This window comes from Sus scrofa, chromosome 14 (assembly GCF_054392235.1).
Source record: "Sus scrofa isolate SSC_HxYL_T2T_F1_AM1 chromosome 14, Sscrofa_HxYL_maternal_Yorkshire_Landrace_v2.0, whole genome shotgun sequence".
In the NCBI taxonomy this organism is placed as follows: Eukaryota; Metazoa; Chordata; class Mammalia; order Artiodactyla; family Suidae; genus Sus; species Sus scrofa.
Genome location: NC_139396.1, coordinates 52,833,907 through 52,854,616, shown reverse-complemented (window position 1 = coordinate 52,854,616; position 20,710 = coordinate 52,833,907). Strand labels below are relative to the sequence as shown.

Below are 20,710 nucleotides of genomic sequence, written 5' to 3'. Positions count from 1 at the left end.
CTTAACCCACTGAGTGAGGCCAGGGATTGAACCCTAAACTGCGTGGTTCCTAGTCAGATTTGTTTCTGCTACACCACAACGGGAACTGTGAACCCTCATTATTTGTTAAAAACAATTTCAAGATAAATTTCATAGAAAGAAGACTAAAAGTAAAATTATAACTGGTAATAATCTCTGGTGGTGAGATTACAGGTTATTTTAATTATCTTCTGTATTTAAAATTTCTGCACTTAACGTTATGGATTTCTCCTTGAGAAAAAAAACATTATTTAAGAAACTAAAAAAAAAAAGGCATAAAAATTCAACCTCACTTATTGCTGCCCCCCCCCCTTTTAGGGCTGCACTCATGGCATATGGAGGTTCCCAGGCTAGGGGTCTATCTAATTGGAGCTACAGCTGCCGGCCTACGCCACAGTCACAGCAACGCCAGATCCCAGCTGCATCTGCAACCTAGACCACAGCTCACGGCAAAGCCGGATCCTTAACCCACTGAGCAAGGCCAGGGATCGAACCTGCAACCTCATGGTTCCTAGTTGGATTCGTTTCCGCTGTGCCATGATGGGAACTCCAAAAATTCAACCTCAGTTATAATTAAAAAAAAAAAACCAAAGTAAAATAATTTTTTTTTTTTTTTTTTTGGCTAAACCCACAGCATATAGAAGTTCCCAGGATAAGGGTCAAATTGGACCTGCAGCTGCTGGCCTGTGCCACAGCCACAGCAACGTGGGATCTGAGCCATGTCTATGACCTACACCACAGCTCATGGCAATGCTGGATGCTTAACTCACTGAGCAAGGCCAGGGATCAAACCCATGTCCTTATGGATACTAGTGGGATTCGTAACCGCTGAGCCACAACGGGAACCCCCCCTTTATTTTCTCTTTGGCCATGTCTAAGGCATGCAGAAGATTCTGGGTCAGGGATCAAACCCATGCCACAGTAGTGACAATGCTGGATCCTTTAACCATTAGGCCACCAGGGAACTCCTAAAAGAATTCTTTAAACCTATCATATTAACATACCTAGAACAGGCAAGAGAATAGCCAACTAGGCACTGTCATACATGACTGATGAGATTACGAATTGTCACCAGCTTTTTGGAGGGTGATTTGGTAGTATCTATAGATCTAAAAATACCTATATAAAATTTTAACTGCACATACTTCTGAATCCAACAATTTTATTTCCAAGATTTTTTTTTTTTTTTGCTATAGACATACTTGCATAAGGATGCATAGGTATAAGTAGAAGAAGGTTCAATAAAGACCTTTTTAATTAAAATGTATTATATCCATATGGAGGAATACACTGCAACTGTTAGGAATAAGATAGCTCTTCAGAGTTCCTGCTGTGGCTCAGCGGTTAGCGAACCTGACTAGCATCCATAAGAACACGGATTCGATCCCTGGCCTCGCTCAGTGGTTAAAGATCTAATGTTGCTGTGAACTGTGATGTAGGTCGAAGACGTGGCTCGGATCCAGCATTGCTGTGGCTGTGGCGTAGGCTGGCGGCTTCAGCTCTGATTCAACGCCTAGCCTGGGAACCTCAATTTGCCCCAGGTGTGGCCCTAAAAAGACAAAAAGACAAAAAAAAAAAAAAAAGAGAGAGAGAGAGAGAGAGAATAAGATAGCTCTAGATTACATATGATTATAACTTACTGTTTAATACAAAAAGCAAGTTCATAACAGTGAATATTACCCTTTTTGCATACAAAAACTTTTGGCTGTGCCCCTGGCATATGGAAGTTCCCCTGCCAAGTACTGAACCTGTGCCACAGCAGTGACCTGAACCAGTGACAATGCAGTGACACTGCTGGATCCTTAACCTGCTGTGCCACAGGGAACTCCTACATACAATTTTAAAAGGTTGTAAATACATGTATCTACTTGTGTATGCAATTAAAATGTCTGGAAGAATATTCTAAAACATAACTGTGGGCAACCCCTCAGAGCTATCCAAGAGTCGGTACTCCAGGCTTAAATCCTCAGCAAGTCTGCCCAATAAAACAAATTCTCAAGTTTAAAAAAGGAAAGCAAAAACAAACAAAAGACCTAACTGTGGAAATATCTCTGAGAAGTGAGAAGACTCAGACAGGTGAGAGTTTTTTATCTTTTTAAACTAATGCTTTTTGATATTACCTGAATTTTGTTACACTGAGCTTGTATTTTTATTTTTGACAGCTTTATTGGGACATAATTCACATACCATACAATTCACAGATTTAAAGTGATTTTAGTGTATACACACATTCACCGTTTTTTAGTATATTCTGTTATACAATCACCACCACAGCATGCATTTTTTTTTTTTTTTTTTTTTTTTTGTCTTTTGTCGTTGTTGTTGTTGCTATTTCTTGGGCCGCTCCCGCGGCATATGGAGGTTCCCAGGCTAGGGGTCGAATTGGAGCTGTAGCCACCGGCCTACACCAGAGCCACAGCAATGCGGGATCCGAGCCATGTCTGCAACCTACACCACAGCTCACGGCAACGCCGGATTGTTAACCCACTGAGCAAGGGCAGGGACCGAACCCGCAACCTCATGGTTCCTGGTCGGATTCGTTAACCACTGCGCCACGACGGGAACTCCCAGCATGCATTTTTAAAAATGAAAACTATTTTGAAAAATGTCCCAAAAGTAAACTTACTAGTGGCAAGAGAATGTGTGTTTGAGACATGATCAGAAAAAAGTCTGAATAGTTAGGGAATGATACAGATAAATATGGAGAAAAAAATGATGGAAAGTCAGAAACAGAAAAAAATAAAGACCTTAAATTGAGTTTTAACTAGGAACATATTAGATCTGCCTTCATTAAATAAACACATCTGGATTCTATAACAAAAAGATCAAGGTAAGATATTTAGGCATATGAAAAAGAAAACAAAGAAACCCTTGATTTGATGGTACTGCACATATTTGGATAAACCAGATTCTGTATAAATCTGAAGAGAGTTGGAATGACTTCCATCTATGGAAGACAGATAAAAAGTGTTTAAAGAAATACATTTACTTCGTAGTTGCTAGAAATCTCTCCTGTATTAGGAAGTTCACAGGGAGATAGTAATTCTCAAACAACAAATACTTACTGAACATCAATAATGCTCTGATTTGGTTAAGAACACTTGAGAATATAAGAGCTGGATAGAGAGAAAAAGGCTCCTGAAACATAACAGCAAACTTAATAAGCACAAACTATGCAGGGACATTCTGACTCTTTGGCTCAAAGTTTTGTATATGCTTTTAGAAGAAGGATAAAGAAAACATACACTTGAGGAGCTCCCATTATGGCTCAGCAGAAACAAACCCAACTAGTATCCTTGTATCCATGAAGATGTGGGTTTGATCCCTGGCCCCACTCAGTGGGTTAAGTATTTGGCGTTGCTGTGAGCTGCGGTGTAGGTCGCAGATGCAGCTCAGATTCTGCATTGCTGTGGCTGTGGCATAGGTCAGCAGCTGTAGCTCTGATTTGAGCCCTAGTCTGAGAACTTCCATATGCCATGGGTGTGGCCTTAAAAAAAAAAAAAAAGGCAAAAAACCCCATATACTTGAAATGTAATATTTTATGAAAACAGTAAGTAAATAATCTCTGCAGTAGTTAAAATTACCTTTTCTCTGAGACTTCTCCCTCATTAAAATCTTTCTTTAGCACTATAGACCTTAGGAACATTTTACAGAATATCATCTTATTTTCCTTTTTTTTATATTTTTAAACAGCACAGTTCAAAATTTGCACAGTTGGAGGAGTCTCTGGCATGAGGAAAAGCAAACTTTAGCACTTATTCTATAAAGTCAATTAGCTTGGGTACTATGAGCTCTTATATACTTAAACAGGGCACTGTGGTGACTGTAGCAACTGCTCCAGTTTGGCATCAATAAAATAATGGAAATGTACACAGGACAGCCACACCCATGCAAAACCTGTTTTTTATAAAGAGGTAAATGTCAGATTAAAAATAAAAGTCACTAGTTTTGATTTAGGAAATTGCAAAGTAACACTGGTGCAATAGTTTATTTTTTAAGTAGCAATAGTTGTAAAATCTGTTGACTATCTGTTCAAAATTACCTTGTGGCTAACAGCTGACATAATACTTGATTCAAAATCAAGAAACAAGGAATCCTGGAGAGGAAGCTCCCTTTTAAAAATTACAATGTGTTTTTATATTTCTACATGTGCATTTAAATGTATGCACGTGTGTAACACAATCTTTTAATGGGAATTAATGTACTCTGCATGCTGGATACTGTTGCTAACAACATCATCACCTCTATAAATGCTCTGATTGACTATAACATCTTAGGAAACCATATGAAAATAGAAAACGTTATTATCCCTGGTAATATGCCATATAGAACAATGATCAGTCTATAACTGGTAGTTATTTGCTTAAAAGTGAAACTGCTTTATCAAAAAGGTTACCTAAGTCTTGTCCTGTGACTGTGACAACAAATTAAAAATGGAACTGCTTAAACCTCCAAAATATGCAAAATGGTAACTGAAAGACTATCACTTTAATGACAGTTAAAACCATCCATCTCCATGGTCTAAATGTAGATACATTTGGAAGCTAACCTTGGATTTCAGGCTTGAGGTTAGACCAGTAGGACTTCTATTGTCATCTGGACAGGTGGCAATAACCTTAGACGGGGAAGTCAGAACCTCCAAAGTCTTCTTTTAGATCTTACATCAAGCTACAATGAACCCTGGCTTCAGAACAAATTTTGAATGCCAAAAAGCAAAGGCGAAGGGTTAACTGCTTGTTATTTTTTATTTCTTAGATGCTAAAATATTTTAAAAAGCAAAGACAGCTCACTTTAGATTATAAAAAGGCATCTGATGAAAAGCAAATGTGTTCCTAAATGTATTTTGAAGTAGATGGTTAGAAAGCTAATATAGAGCTTGTGGTCTAAATATATCATTCTTTTAGAGGCAGAACATATTGCTGGGGGAAAAATTCTCTATCATAGGATTTATGGCATATAGTAACAAAAATGTTTTTCCATTCGTTGAATTTTCAATGTTGGGGAATATTATTCAGTAGACCCAGAGAGAAGTCCTAAATTGGAAAAGCAGCTGAGTCCAAGGTCATCTCTCTTGTTTCCAAATATATCTTGAAACAAATGCAAGAAGGGCACTTTGCTGAGTGTTATCTGGACATATATAGTTTCAATCAAATTCTTCAAGAAGTGTCAGAATAAAAGTTGAACATTTGTTTGACACTGCCAAGTCACTAGCAAGTGGGTCTCTACAAGGGCTGAGGCTCTCCTTGGCGACTTGGCAATCAGTACAACATAAAGGAGATCTTTCTCTTCCTCTCAAGAAAAAGAAATCACAGAGCATTGTTAAACACCAGCTCTGATTTTTTTTCTCTTACTGTTTTGGATATACGGGAAACTGCGTAAACTTATAAAAATGCTTCCCAACAAAACTATAACTTTAAAATATTCTATTTCTCAGCTAAATTCCTTGGAATTATCAAATCTTTTCCACATATCTAAAAATGTGCCATGAAACAAAGAAGTGATGGTATAAGATGAGATGACATGGATTGTGAACTGAATCCAAGAATAAATGTTGACTTTTTGAGTTAGTGTAAAAAATATTCCCCAGAATACAAGGAAACAAATAACTGGCTTATTGCCTATACTGCTCCCTTTTGTCACAAAAAAACAAATCAAACTTAGTCCATGATAGCAGTCTCTCATGGAGATGATCATTTATCATCGCCTGCAGTGTAGTGAATCTCTCATTTCACCAAGGGTCCAAAAGGAAACAGGGTTATCAAGAACAACTCTGACAACTGTACCAGGTCAAGATCTTCAGCAATTTGGTTTCCAGTTCCTTTTGTAGCTTCAACGCTCTTATTCTCTTCAGCCCTGTCTGGCTTGTACCTCGGGGCATTCCTTTCTTGGGGCTTCATTTTCCCCATGGAGCTCTTGCTCCCTCCCTAAGCCACATTCTACTCATGCTTCCAGAATGGTTTTAACTTATACCATCTCCTTCTCCAGCCTGCCCAGAATGCTCTAGCCCCACAGTGCTTTTATCTGCCGAATTCCCAAAGGACTACTAACTCTTGATCCCATTCCAAAGAGCTGAGTTGAAACTTTTAGAGACCTTAAACCCTAACAGAAGTGCAGGGAAGTCTAACAGTTTTTATTTTTCTAACGAAAACGTCTTTATTTTCTGAAAGATCAAATATTAGGGTACATCTGTTTGCCTACTGGATAATCCAGCACTGAAACTGCTTTGATTGCTGGTTCCATTTCTCATCTAGATAACCACACTTTAAGTTCTGAAAGGAGGAGACTGATGGCTTTTCCTTCTTGATGTGCTTGATACAAAGCTGGATGCAGGACAAGGCCAATGATTACTTGCTGGTTTCATTCCTGTTGTCCTCTCATGTTCTTCCATTTACCTATCCAAATTTTACCCATCTTTCCAGGCCCAGATCATTCCTTCCTTTTTGATGAAGCCTCCTGGACTTCCCTTTAGCCTTTCAGTCTTCCCTAGATCTTTTTTTTTTTTTTTTTTTTTAATGGTAACACCTGCAACATATGGAAGTTCTCAGGCCAGGGATGGAATCAAAGCATCAGCTGCAATCTATGCCAAAGCTGCAGCAATGCCAGATACTTTAACCTACTGTGTTGGGCCAGGGATTGAATCTGTGTCTCTGCAGCAACCAGAGCTGATGAAAATGGATTCTGCAACCCACCACACCACAGCAGGCACTTCCCTAGATCTCTGTTTTATATATATTTTTTCTTTTCTTTTCCTTTTTAGGGCTGCACCTGCAGCATATGGAAGCTCCCTGGTTAGCGGTTGAATTAGAGCTGCAGCTGCTGGCCTATGCAACAGCCACAGCATGGCAGGATCCAAGCTGCTTCTGTGGCCTAGCACAGCTCACGGCAATGCTGGATCATCAACCCACTGAGCAAGGCCAGGGATCAAACCTGCACCTTCATAGATACTAGTTGGGTTCGTAACTCACTGAGCCACAACGGGAACTCTCTAGATCTCAGGTTTGTCTGTTCATTTTTTTTTGTTTTGTTTTTGTTTTTTTAGGGCCACACCTGCGGCATACGGAGGTTCCCAGTCGAGGGGTTGAATCAGAGCTGTAGCCACCAGCCTACACCACAGCCACAGAGGATTCAAGCTGCGTCTGCAACCTACACCACAGTTCACGGTAACACGGATCCTTAACCCACTGAGTGAGCCCAGGGATCGAACCTGTGTCCTCATGGATACTAGTCAGACTCGTTTCTGCTGAGCCACAAGGGGAAGATCCTAGATCTCTGTTTTGATTGAACTTTGAGAGCACTACAAAATTTAGCACTTGGTTATTAGGATTTGATATATTTGCTGTTGTTTAATGTATTGTTAGTCCTGTTAATGACAGGGGCCATGTCTTATACTTGTACTGTACCTTTACATAGAGTCTAGCTAAGAGCCCAACACATCAAATTACCTAGCACAAGAGCTTGGCACAATGGGAACTCCATCTTCTGGCCCCATGCAACTGGGTAACTTCTGAGCCATCCTAGACTTCTTGCCATTTTCTGAACAGGCCATGTCCTTAAATGCCTTTGTCTTCTACCTTTCATATGCCTATCAAAATCTTAACTCATTCTTACAAATCCCATTTAAGTCCTACCTCTTCATTAATCTTTCCTCAATCCTCCACATCAGAATTAATTGCTTCTTCCTCTGAGCTCCTTGTTCTATACATAAAACAGTTTTATTTTTGCTACTTAATACTGGAGTTTTTTAGACTGAGAGGTCTTTGAGAGCAAAAACCAGGTCATGTTCATTTCTATTTTAGCGCTTAGCACAGTGTCGGAGACACGGAAAATAAATATTCGCATACAAATAAATGGGTGAACTTATTTCATTCTCCAATTAATCAAGTAATATCTTTTTCTTTTTGGCTATAGTCATGGCATGTCGAAGTTCTTAGGCCAGGGATTGAACCCATGCCACAGCAGTGACTAGAGCCATAGCAGTGACTATATCAGATCCTTAACCCACTGAATCACCAAGGAACTCCTAATCAAGTAATACCTTGCTATTTTTTTTGGTTTAGCCTTGGCATTTTCATAGAGGAAGGCAAGAAATGTCCATAAAACTATTTAGTACTATAACCTGGTACAGCAGCTTAAGGATTTGGCATTGTCACTATTTCAGATCAGGTTGCTGCTGTAGTTTGGGTTCAATCTCTGGCCCAGGAACTTCCGCATGCCTTGGGAATGGCCAAAAAGAAAAAAAAAGCAAAATTTCACTGTAATGTATTTCAATCTTTTTATTTATCTATCAATCAATCTATTTATTTATTTTAGGGCCGCATGTATGGGAAGTTCCTCGGCTAGGGGTCGAGTTGGAGCTGCAGCTGCCAGACTATGCTACAACCATAGCAATGAAGGATTTGAGTCTTGTCTGTGACCTACACCGCAGCTCACAGCAATGCCGGACCCTCAACCCACTGAACAGGGCCAGGGATCGAACCTGCATCCTCAAGGATAATAGTCAGGTTTATTACTGCTGAGCTACAATGGGAACTCCCTTGAATTTAAATCTCTAAGTTTCATTGCAGAGCTGTTCATAAAGTAAAAAACTGGAATCAATCTAAATATCCAGCAACAGGAGACATACATGATTTAAAGACTTTCACAGATAAAATTTTAAATTGCAATCTACAAAGCTTCCATTTGCACTGTATCTAAAACTATTACTCCTTTTTTAATTTTTCTTTTTTGACTGCACCCGTGACATATGGGTTTCTGGGCCAGGGATTGAATTCAAGCTGCAGCTGCGATCTATGCCACAGCTGCAGCAATGCTGGATCCGTAACTCACTGTGCCTGTCCAAGGATTGAACCCAGGCTGCTGAAAAGACAATGCCAGATCCTTAACCTGCTCACCACAGTGGGAGCTCCTCCAATTTTATTTTTGGCTGCACTTGCAGCATGTGGAAGTTTCCCACCAGGTCAGAGATCGAACCCATGCCATAGTAGTAACCAGAACCACAGGAGTGACAACGTTGAATCCTTGACTGCTAGGCTACCAGGGAGCTCCTATTACTCATTTCTTTGATGCATTTACTTGATGATCATTTTTACTATATTTCTCTCATATAATTGGTAGAATTTTTTTTCCTTTTTCTTTTTAGGGCCACTCCTGCAGCATATGGAGGTTTCCAGGCTAGAGGTTGAATTGGAGCTGCAGTTGCTGGCCTACACCACAGCCACAGCAATGTGGGATCTGAGCTGCATCTGTGACCTACAACACAGCTCGTGGCAATGCCAGATCCTTTAACCTGCTGAGCGAAGCCAGAAATTGAACCCGAATCCTCATGGATACTAGTCGGGTTTTTAACTCACTGATTTACAGTAGGAACTCCAGTAGAGTTTATTTCTAATCATTTAGAAAAGCAGTTAAGTTTGTTCTTCAGGTACAGTAAGGAAACACATTTTAAAAAAAAGAATTGTAAGAAGCATTAAATATAATTTCACACATATTATAGTTCATAAATGGACATCAACCTGTCTGGATATACACAGCCAGTATATTCATGGGTCATATTGCAGGACAACATGGCAGTTAAAGTCTTAGACTCTGGCTCTGCCATGGTTATTAGCTGTGTAATACTGTGGAAGCTTTTCTGTGCCTCAGTTTCCTCATCTATAAAGTGGGGATAAGAGTATCTACACTTCATAGGGTTATTTTGAGAGTCACATTGGTTCCTATACATAAAGCACTTAGGACAGTGTCTCATACATACTAGGTGTTCAATAATGAGTTAGCTGCCAGCATCATCATCTTCACCATCATCATGATTATAATGACTACAGAGCTTCAGGGAGTAAAATTTGTTCAATCTTGCTTTGCCTAACTGCTATTTAAAAAAATTTTCCCGTCCTCTGTAAATCTGCTTCACTTTTAGAACCAACAAACTAATCAAGCTGTGTCTTTAACAGTGGAACAGGCTCCCTCGTGAGGAGTGAGCTGCACTGCGGTTATCTACTGAGGCTGGAAAGCAAGTTGCTACAGGCACTACTGTATTGATTTCTGACTGTGTAGAGGTTGAAAGAGATCCCTCAAAGGTTCCAACAGATCTAATGAATGATTACACGAATCATTCTGAGGTTCCTTTCAAACTCCAAAATTCTATGACTTTACCAGGTTATCATGGGCAGTGCTAAAGCAGCAGTCTTGCCAGGAACCTGCCATTAGTTAACACTCTGAAGTGAGGCAGAAACAAAGACTTTCACTGAAAAACAGAGATCTTTAGTCTCCTCTGTGTTCTGAATAGTGAATTTCCATAGCAGTAAACCAAGTTCCGTGACTCAAGTCTCTCAGCAATTCTAGAAAGGAAACTGAAATTATCAGTGTTTGCTGAGAAAGTACTTACAGTTTGCCAAAAGAGGGAGCATGGGAGCAGAAAGCATATTTTGTCCATCTTTAAAAAAATGTTTGTTTGGATTTTGTGTTTTAGTTTTTGATTCCTTTTGCAAGGACAGGATGAGACTGCACAACAGTTACAAATAACTTTCTTTTTTAAAGACTGCCTTAAGGCAGAAGGGTCAAAGACAATATATAGATGACTTTAAAGGATCCCTCTCTTTTCTCCTCAGACAAAACATTCACCTCATGGCTGGTTGCTGGACATCAAACAGCTGTAATTAAACTGCTCTCATTAAAAGGAAAGAGAGGAGGAGCTAAGCCAGTAGCTTCTCCTGAGGAGAGAAATAATCACATATTTAATAAAAGGGCAACTTTAACTTTATTTCTCTTCCTGGCTGCCATGGATTGTTTAAAACAGGATTCATTATATGCACAATCTAGATCTCACCTTTACTACAACATTGGAGACGTTATCAATAACAACCCAGTTTAAGGAAAGTTAATTATTGGGGGGTTAACTTACCCACCCCCTAGGGCCAAACACTCCATGCCACTCAAAAGGAATGATGTAAGCACCTAGAACCTTTTGTAGAAACAAGTCTTTGATTCACACTCATTAGTCACTAACGTTGGGAGAAGGCCTGTGTAAGACAAGGAAGTTTCTATAAGACACACACATCCATATGAAGCCATTTTTCAATACAAATTTTATTTCAGTACAAAGGTAGCTCTGGCAAGCTATTCATTTGTGCATAGTTTCAAATTCAATTCAGAATTCTGCAAATTTATATATTTTTAGTTTGAGCAACATATTCAGTCTCTTATTCAAATTACCAAAAAGTGCTCTGTATCGTGTTGCATAAAAGCTTTAGAATTTCACTTGGAAAATGCAGAGCTTAAAATTTTCCAAAAAAACTGTATGTTACATAAACTAATTATTTGATAGTTTAATGAAATGGCTTCTTTTATTATTGTTCACTGCTGCATTAAAGCAAAATGATACAAAGTATTAATCTAAAGAAGAAAGTTAAATATTCTATAATTTCCTGAGATCTGGTTTAATTTCCACAGGTCTTTAAACAATGTTCTAAGAGCATTCTGCTACATTTTCTGGACCTGGAAAATACATGATGTTGGACTGAGTTGTTAATAGATTTATAACCGAAAAGACATTATCTTGTATTATAAGATTCTTCTCAAAGGATAACCTTTAAAGTTGGATTATGTCCTTAACTAATACAGAAAGTAAGATAAGCAGTGGCCTTTTGAAATTTACAGTTTAAGTCAGTCTCATGCAACAGTTGGCAACACTGGATCCTAGGAGGAGAAAATCTGTGAACACAGAAGCATATTTCACAGGCTACATTTTCTCCTTTACTTGGGCCATTATGTGCAAGACAGATTATTTTCCAAAACAATTAAGTACTCTCATCAATTAGCCAGCTAGAGTATCAATCCTGAAGGAAAAATGTAATAAGCTCTTCTTCTGTAAGTGCCACCTGTCAAAAACTGTCAGAGTTAGTCAAAGCTTTGCAATGTTCCAATCGAATCATGAAATGAGTGGAAAGACACTGTACAAAGCCTATTAAGTTGCATTACTAAATGTCCAATGTTACATAAAAACTATAAATAACTCTGTACTTTTAGGGCTTTTTTTTTTTTTTTCCAATTTGCTTTTCTTGAAGTAATAACGATGTTCTGCTTCAGTTAATAAAGTAATTTTGGAGTTACCATAGTGTTTAATCCACATACTCTTTCTGTGTGGAATAAAGATGGCAAGCAATAATCAAATCAGAATTATAAGCATTCCTTGGCGTATCTGTCATTAAAATTTTTTTAAATTAAGAGAAGAGCACCAAAGACAGTGAAGGCTGAAAAAACTAATCACTAGGCTTTATAATCTTATAAACTGAAGTTCCTTTAGGGAATAAAGTGCTGTTTCTGGGAAGAGTATCTAGTCTTTTTCAAGTATTTGTAAAGGAATTCATATACTCTGGTTAAAGGAACATCACTTACTGGCTTAAAAACAACAAGCCAGTAGCCAACACTAAACAAATACATTTACCTCAGAGTTCTCTTATACAGTGAGTTAAGGACCTGGCATTGTCAGGTCACTGCTATGGCGCAGGTTTGATTCCTGGCCCAGGAACTTCCGCATGGTGGGGTGTAGCCAAAAAACCCTCCAAAACCAAATACATCTACTTCAATGTTCAAAAACTGATTTTTTTTTTGTCTTTTGTTTTGTCTTTTCTAAGGCCACACCCTGCAGCATATGGAGGTTCCCAGGCAAGGGGTCCAATCAGAGGCACAGCCAACGGCCTACACCACAGCCACAGCAACACTGGATCCTTAACCCACTGAGCAAGGCCGGGGATCGAACCCGCAACCTCATGGTTCCTAGTCAGATTCGTTAACCACTGAGCCACAATGGGAACTCCCAAAAACTGATTTTTGAATCAAGAAGGGTTTGTTTCCACACGGAATATAGCCTTTCCTCTTTTATTTACATATTTTAAAATTTATTTATTTATTTTTCTTATGGCTACACTTGTGGCATATGAAAGTTCCTAGGGGTCAAATTGGAGCTGTAGCTGCTGGCCTACACCACAGCCACGGCAATGCCAGATCCGAACTGCATCTTCGACCTGTGACCTGCGACCTGTGACCTACACTGCAGATTGTAGCAATGCTGGATCCTTAACCCACTGAGCCAGGCCAGGGATCAAACCCACATCCTCATGGACACTATGTCAGGTTTTTTTTTTTTTTTGGTCTTTTTGCCATTTCTTGGGCCGCTCCCACGGCATATGGAGATTCCCAGGCTAGGGGTCGAATCGGAGCTGTAGCCGCTGGCCTACGCCAGAGCCACAGCAACCCGGGACCCAAGCCGCGTCTGCAACCTACACTACAGCTCACGGCAATGCCGGATCCTCAATCCACTGAGCAAGGCCAGGGATCGAACCCGCAACCTCATGGTTCCTAGTTGGATCCGTTAACCACTGAGCCACAACGGGAACTCCTATGTCAGGTTCTTAACCCATTGAGCCACAACAGGAACTCCTCGCCTTTCCTCTTTCCGTATACACTTGATCTAACAGTTGATCTAAGGATACAAATGAGAATGCTGTTAATTGATATTTGCCTAAGTAAGTAGCTGAGGACAAATGAGTACGGTGAGGACCACATTCAAACCACTTAATAAACACTTAATTCTTAAGAATTAAGAAATTCTTTTTTTCTTTTTTTTGTCTTTTGTCTTTTTGTCTTTTGTTGTTGTTGCTATTTCTTGGGCCGCTCCCACGGCATATGGAGGTTCCCAGGCTAGGGGTTGAATCGGAGCTGTAGCCACCAGCCTATGCCAGAGCCACAGCAACGCGGGATCCGAGCCACGTCTGCAACCTACACCACAGCTCACAGCAACGCCGGATCGTTAACCCACTGAGCAAGGGCAGGGACCGAACCCGCAACCTCATGGTTCCTAGTCGGATTCGTTAACCACTGCGCCACGACGGGAACTCCCAAGAAATTCTTTTTTTCTTAAAATATGTTAAAAGACGTTTCTTTCTATGCTTTCCTGGTAAATTCTTCCATACTCTAATAGATTCTATCTCTTTTTGCAATATCTCCTGGAATTACAAATAATCTCCATACTAAGAAGTTTCTTTCATTACACAAAAGAAGCTTTCTAACAAAAACTGAATAGAACACATTTGGGAACAAAGAGATCCAAGGCTATTAATCAAGTTTGTATATTTTGCACAGGTAGAAACAACTTTATTAATTAAAATGTTTTTTTTTTTTCCCCCAGGAGAGCTAAAAAGAAATAACCCAGATGGACATGCTAACAATTTGAAATGTGAGTTTTCAAATCTAAAGGAAAGACACTTTGAAAAACTATACTGAAACTGAAATGAGGTAAAGTGTGGAATATGAATTTAGTATCTTTCTTTACGGAAAAATCAAAAAAACTTCAAGTACCTTGCTCAAATGAAGTAGATTGGAGGCACTTCAACAATTTCTTATGTTTAGAATGGTAAGCCTTCAAGACCTATATCCTATATTAGTTTTTTGGTGAAAATAAGTAATAATCCTTAACTTTAATACAACACATAACATGAATACTTACTTAAAGAAGAATAAAATTTGACACTATATAAAAATTTAAAAAGTAGCCATGATATGTGCACCAAGTTTTATTTGCCTTTTCACAATACAAATAGAACAAATACGTTATTTAAAATTTTAAATTTTCTTGAATTTTACAGAAGAAAAAGAAACTGAAGTGAAACTGTAGGAAATTGCTGAACTTCAGATAAATGTTTCTTCAAAACAAGAGATAATAGTTCCTAAAAGATTCCTCTAAAGTTAAAAAAAGATTAAGAAAAAACATTAAGCTATTGGGATATTACATTAAAAAAACCCTACATGCTTCTTAATGGACATATGCTTACATTTACACATAGTAAACTCAGTGTCCTGCCTCATAAAACTCAGAAGACACCACTGATGTCTAAACTAAGCAAAATAATAAAAACTCCTTTTTCTTATTAAAAAACTTTTAAAACCTAAAACTATCTTAACATTATTTTCCAAGAAAAGTTAATAGGGAATGGCTAATATGAAACCAAGACGTTGTACAAATCACTTTCAAGAAAAGAAGTACACCATGGAATTATGCTTATAGCTAGCAATATCGCCTAAAACCCCAACTGATGACACATGAACTCAGAGGATCAGCCGGTCCTCTCCTCCCTCCTGAATTACCTGACCAATGGAAGTTTGGCTTTGTTGTTTCAGAAAGCACTGTTTCTTACATTCCATCAACTGTTCAAAATCACGCCACATTTTTGCTTGTTTCATATTTGGACCATGACTTTCTCGTACAGCTTTTTGTTTTTCCCGGAGTTTCTATCATTAAAAAAAAAATCAAAAATAATTAAATCTCACTCACAGGGATTAAATTCTATTGCTCTAATCAGAAGAATATGTCAGGCTTTGTACATTTGATGAAGAAGAGCTAAAAAGGGTTCTCCTATGATATACAAAAACCAACATGATAAAAGTTAATTCAATTTATGATAGAGCTAGGACAGTTTAAACTTAAAAAGAAGAGGAAAATATAAGAGAAAGGAAGGAGGAAAACTAAAAGGAATAATGAAAGTAGAGCAGTATCACAGTGAATAAACAAATACAGATTTTGGAGTTCCAACTCGGGCTTTGTGACTAGCTGTAAGGAAGACCCTTAATTTCCCTGGAAAGCAGTTTTCTCAATTGTCAATCAAGGCTAATAACAATGGATAATTATAAAAGAATCTGCTTTATAAGATTATTTTTTCCACATAACAGATATGGAAATATGTGATTGTTATATATTATTATTAAATATTGTATTCTTTCCTGAATCAGTCCTTAGTATGTTCTAAGGTAAGGTGTGCTTTATGACAAAATAAATCAAATTATATGCAAATATTTCTCAGGGAGAAGGTCTAGTAGTTTTCTAAAAAGTTCCAATTCCTTATCAGAGTTGTTTTTGTTACTAATAACCTATATAGTTCCACCTGCTAAAACTTTTCTACTTACCTACTCTAAAATTACAAACAGGAATAAGAAAAATTTTTCAATAAACTGCACAACTACTTTGTAGAACTACTTTGGTTCTACATTCTGGCAAATTGAGAAAGGGTGATGTAAAGAAGGGGTGGCATAAAGTCACAGACAATCAGGGAAAGAAAACGAAGGAAAGAAGAGAAAAACAGAAATGACAGTACACACATAAGGAAACACAGTGTGACAGGAATACATATACTAACACAGAGTGTGAGAAATCACCAAGAAGGACAGAAAAATAAGCAAACGTACAGAAAAGGAATGCACAGGAACATCCCCATCTTTTCCCCTTTCAGTATACATGACTGATCTAATAGTTGATCTCAGGACACAAGTGAGAAGGCTGGTGGTTGGTACTTGCCCAGACAAAAAGGCTAAGCTAAACAGAGGCCAGATTCAAACCACCTACTAAAGATTGCCCTCCCTACCTATGGTTAATGAAAGCAAAGTTAACAGTAGATAGAAATAGGAAACAAAATGGAATTAAGAAAATATAATTTAAATATAACCAGCTGATTCTGGACACAATACCTGGCATGCAAATATATCTAGTTAAGCCTATGTTACAAATAAATCTTATAACCAATATTTTTATCCTCATAAATGAAAACAAAGACTATTGAGCACAATTTTAAGACTAAGGTACTACTTAACTGTAACTTTTCTTATTGGAATAATTTCTTCGTAAAAAATTCTAACAACCTATAAAAGTTATTTAAAGAAACAAAAACAGGATTTGGGCACTGTTTGTATCAGAAACAGCAAATATAATTTGCTTCATAACCATGTATGCTTGAAACTTTTAACTTTATGAACACAACTGACTTTATTATTTATTTATTTATTTATTTATTTACTGTCTTTTGGTCCTGTTAGGGCTGCACCCTCGGCATATGGAGGTTCTCAGGCTAGGGGTCTAATAGGACCTGTAGTCACCGGCCTACACCAGAGCCACAGCAATGCCAGATCCAAGCTGCATCTGCGACCTACACCACAGCTCATGACAACGCTGGATCTTTAACCCACTGAGCAAGGCCAGAGATTGAACCCGCAACCTCATGGCTCCTAGTCAGATTCGTTTTAACTGTGTCATGATAGGAACTTCCTATAATTTATTTTTAATATTACTGTCACTTAATAAAGATTTATCTATTTAGTTAGTTAGTAGTTTGGCTATGCCTGCAGCATGTAGAAGTTCCTGGGACAGGGACTGAACCTGTGTCACAGCAGTGACTTGAGCTACCACAGTGACAATGCTGGGATACTTAACCCACTAAGCCACCAGGAACTCCAGGTTTTATTATTTTTTAAAGGATGAGGTGGTATAGGAAGGGGAAAGTTACAACTTTCAGTACAACATTCTATAACACTTGATAAGGCAAATTCTAGCATACGATAGTGTGAATTACAGCACTATGGCTTGGTCTAATTTCAGAAATTCAGTTGGCCTGAGGAGGCCTGTGGATGTCCAGTCTTGGCTGGTTTGGAAGGCTTAGGCTATTGTCACTTTGAGAGCCTAGGTCTGTTCTGTGTCTGCCTTGAAAATTTAGATCTACTCTAGGAGTGAGAGGATCAAGAAGCTTGTTTCTTAAATGACACAGTCTGATAACTGGGGAATGAGCTAATTAATGCTCATTTTGCTGAAACATGCTTGATGTCAGAATGCAGATACTATTTTCCCCAAAGATCCTAAAATAAAACACTACACTGGAAGGGGAAAGAATAATCTTTAATCATATTTAGCAATTAAGTTTTGGGTCTTTGAAAGGATCCAAGGTTTGATAAATATTTCTCTACACAGAGCATCCATCCAGATAATTTTCAAAACAAATGAAACAATATTTTCATATAAAAAGTACATAACTTATGAAATATCTGGATGAAAGTCAATTATTGACAATCATACTAAGTCCTAAGAGCCCTCAAAATCTCAAGTAAAAATACTGTACAAATGAATGTACAACTTGTTTCAAATACATACTTTCAAACTTGAAAATTTTTTTCCTTTTGAACATAGCATGCCATCTCATAAATGGAATAAGATATATGTAACTCGCAATTTCTCTGATAAAAATCAGCTTTAATGTTTCTTCTCCTTTTTTACTTATGCACATTAATATGATGAACATGTACCCACAATTCATATAAAAGAAACAGATGAACACTCTTTTTTATAGATACGGCTGATTCCAGGTTTGGGACAAGAAATGTGCAAAATGAGCCTGGAACATTTTGTCATCCCAGAAAATAAAAAAGCCATCAAAGCCTAGTAGGATTATTTCAAAAGGATTCAAATCAGGAGTGGATTTCAAGAGGCTTCCTCTGGCCAAGCATGGGACAGCTTGAGACCAGATAGAAATAATAATTGTAAAAGACTGAAACATATCAAATATGTTAAATCTAGGAGTCATAAAGATACCTGAAGGATGACTAAAAAAAAATTCATCATTTTGAAAACTAGTAATAATCAAATTAAGCAGTCATTCTGCCTTTCCTATATGAATTGTACTTTAGTGTAACTGAAGAGTTGATTAGAAGTTGCTCTTAACAGAACTATTCCAGCCAATAAATGAAGGAACAACATAATTAGAATATGACGTTCTGCAACCTCTAATGAATTAATGGATTAAGGAAGTAATTTTCAATGGCTGCCTACATTACAAAAAGAAAGCCTCCTGATAGAAGTACATACTAACACTTATGAAATATGCTTCCCAAGTACTGGTCTTTTAGTCTTTTTTTGGGGGGGGGCACAGGCCGGCAACAGCAGCTCTGATTCAACCCCTAGCCTGGGAACTTCCATTTGCTGCAAGTGCAACCCTAAAAAGAAAAAAAAAAAAAAAAAAAAAAAAGAAGATAGGTAATGGTTATACATGAATTCTTTACATTATTTCCTCTACTTTTTATATAAGCTTGAAACTTTTCATAATAAAGCTTTTTTTTAAGTTTCTTTTAAATATTTTTAAAAAGTTTAGCAATTACTCCATTGCTTTCTATATTATTTGTTATTTTGAAGTTCACCTTTAGTATATTACTTACAGGTTTATGGGAGCTAATTCAGCTTTTATGTAAAAACAGATAAATGTATTTTTTTATTTTTATGCCTGCACTAGCAGCACATGGAAGTTCTCAGGCCAGGGACTGAATCCAAGCTGCAGCTGTGACCTATGCCACAGCTGTGGCAATGCCAGATTCTTTAACACACTGTGCTGGGTTGGGGATTGAACCTGCACCACTGCAGTGACCTAAGCTGCTATAGTTGGATTCTTAACCCAGTGTCATAGTGGGAACTCCCATGTGAGTTTTTTAATAATGATTCAAATGAAAAAATTAAGTAAGAATGGATAATCTTGCCATCAGCTAAATTGTACAATGCATTGAGACTAAAACAAAGCCATATTTCTCAGTTGTACTTTTGGAATAGATAAGCTTATATCTATGTATTATAAATACATAAATATGGAGTGGATAAGCAATGATATAGCACAGGGAACAATATCTCATCTCTTATGATGGGATATGATGGAGGATAATGTGAGAAAAAGAACGTGTGTGTGTGTGTGTGTGTGTGTGTGTAAACTGGGTCACTGTATTGTACAGCAGTAATTGACAGAACATTGTAAATCAACTATAATAAAAAATACATATATAAATAATCATTTCCAGGTTACAGACTCAAAATATTTGAACACTGAAATTAGACATATATATATATATATATATATATATATATATATATATATATATTTATTTATTTGGCTGTGCCCACAGCATAAAGAAATTCCCAGGCCAGGGATGGAATTTGCACCACAGCCGTGACCTGAGCCACAGCAGTGAGAATGCTGGATCCTGTTTAGCACCAGGAACTCCTAAACATCCATATGTAATCAATATTAAAAAAAAAAAACCCCGCAGCTAACAATTCCTAACTATAATGCTACAAACTTGCCACCCCTATTAGAAAAACTTATAAGAAACATCAATTTTTAATAGTGAAACTAAGTACAGATAAAATGGTATATAGTGAAGGATGAACTTAAAATTATTGAAGATGATCTTAGAACTCGTGCAGTTATTTATTTAAAATTTTTAGTGTACCTATTTCAGTTTAAATAGGAGGAAATGAATTCCAAAATGGTTAAGGATTTTCCCTAGAACCACAAACTTAGGTCTGAAGCCAGTATACTTAATGACTTGGTGCTGATAAATACAGATCTTAAGGAAAAAAAAAAAAAAAGAATGACAGAGCTGGTATCTTTATAATGACTGTCAAATAATGCTTTCTGAAGTCAATTATGAAAATCAATCATTTGAGTCCTGATGGTCAAGGCCCTTACTGTCTACTACCTCTTCTAATAGGACTGGCTCAAAGAACTGAGAAAATGAGACTCAGTCTTACACTCCTACTTTCAGTAACCTTCACATAAGACTGGCAGGTAGGGAGTGAATATCTTAAGTATTTTGATTATTTGTATTAATTGAATAAATGTTTGCAAAGGATTTAGACCAGCCCCTGGCTCACAGTAAAAGCTTTGTGTTTATTAAATACAATAAATGGACAATTTTATAAAGAGATACCTGCAAATAACCTAAAACTTCACTACCTATGGGGTTTTTGCTTGTTATATATGAACTCTTTGTTCTTTAAAACTAGATTTTGCCCATTCCACCTCCCCCACCAAATTCATATGCCTTCACTTTTATAAAACTA

General features: G+C 37.6%; 1 protein-coding gene across 18 annotated transcripts in view; it reads right to left on the bottom strand.

Moving 5' to 3' along the window:
• The window catches only part of IFT81 (intraflagellar transport 81), a 299,226-nt gene that overhangs the window by 36,750 nt on the left and 241,766 nt on the right, over nt 1–20,710 (bottom strand). For 10 of the 18 annotated variants that reach the window (XM_084996213.1, XM_084996212.1, XM_084996216.1 and 7 more), the window contains one exon: nt 14,571–15,300. In XM_084996213.1, the coding sequence (XP_084852339.1) occupies nt 15,118–15,300 (183 nt within the window). In that variant the 3' untranslated portion in view covers nt 14,571–15,117. Of the gene's footprint in view, nt 1–14,570; nt 15,301–20,710 lie in introns of those variants that run through there. The other 8 variants (XR_014827279.1, XR_014827280.1, XR_014827281.1 and 5 more) reach the window with 1 other exon arrangement.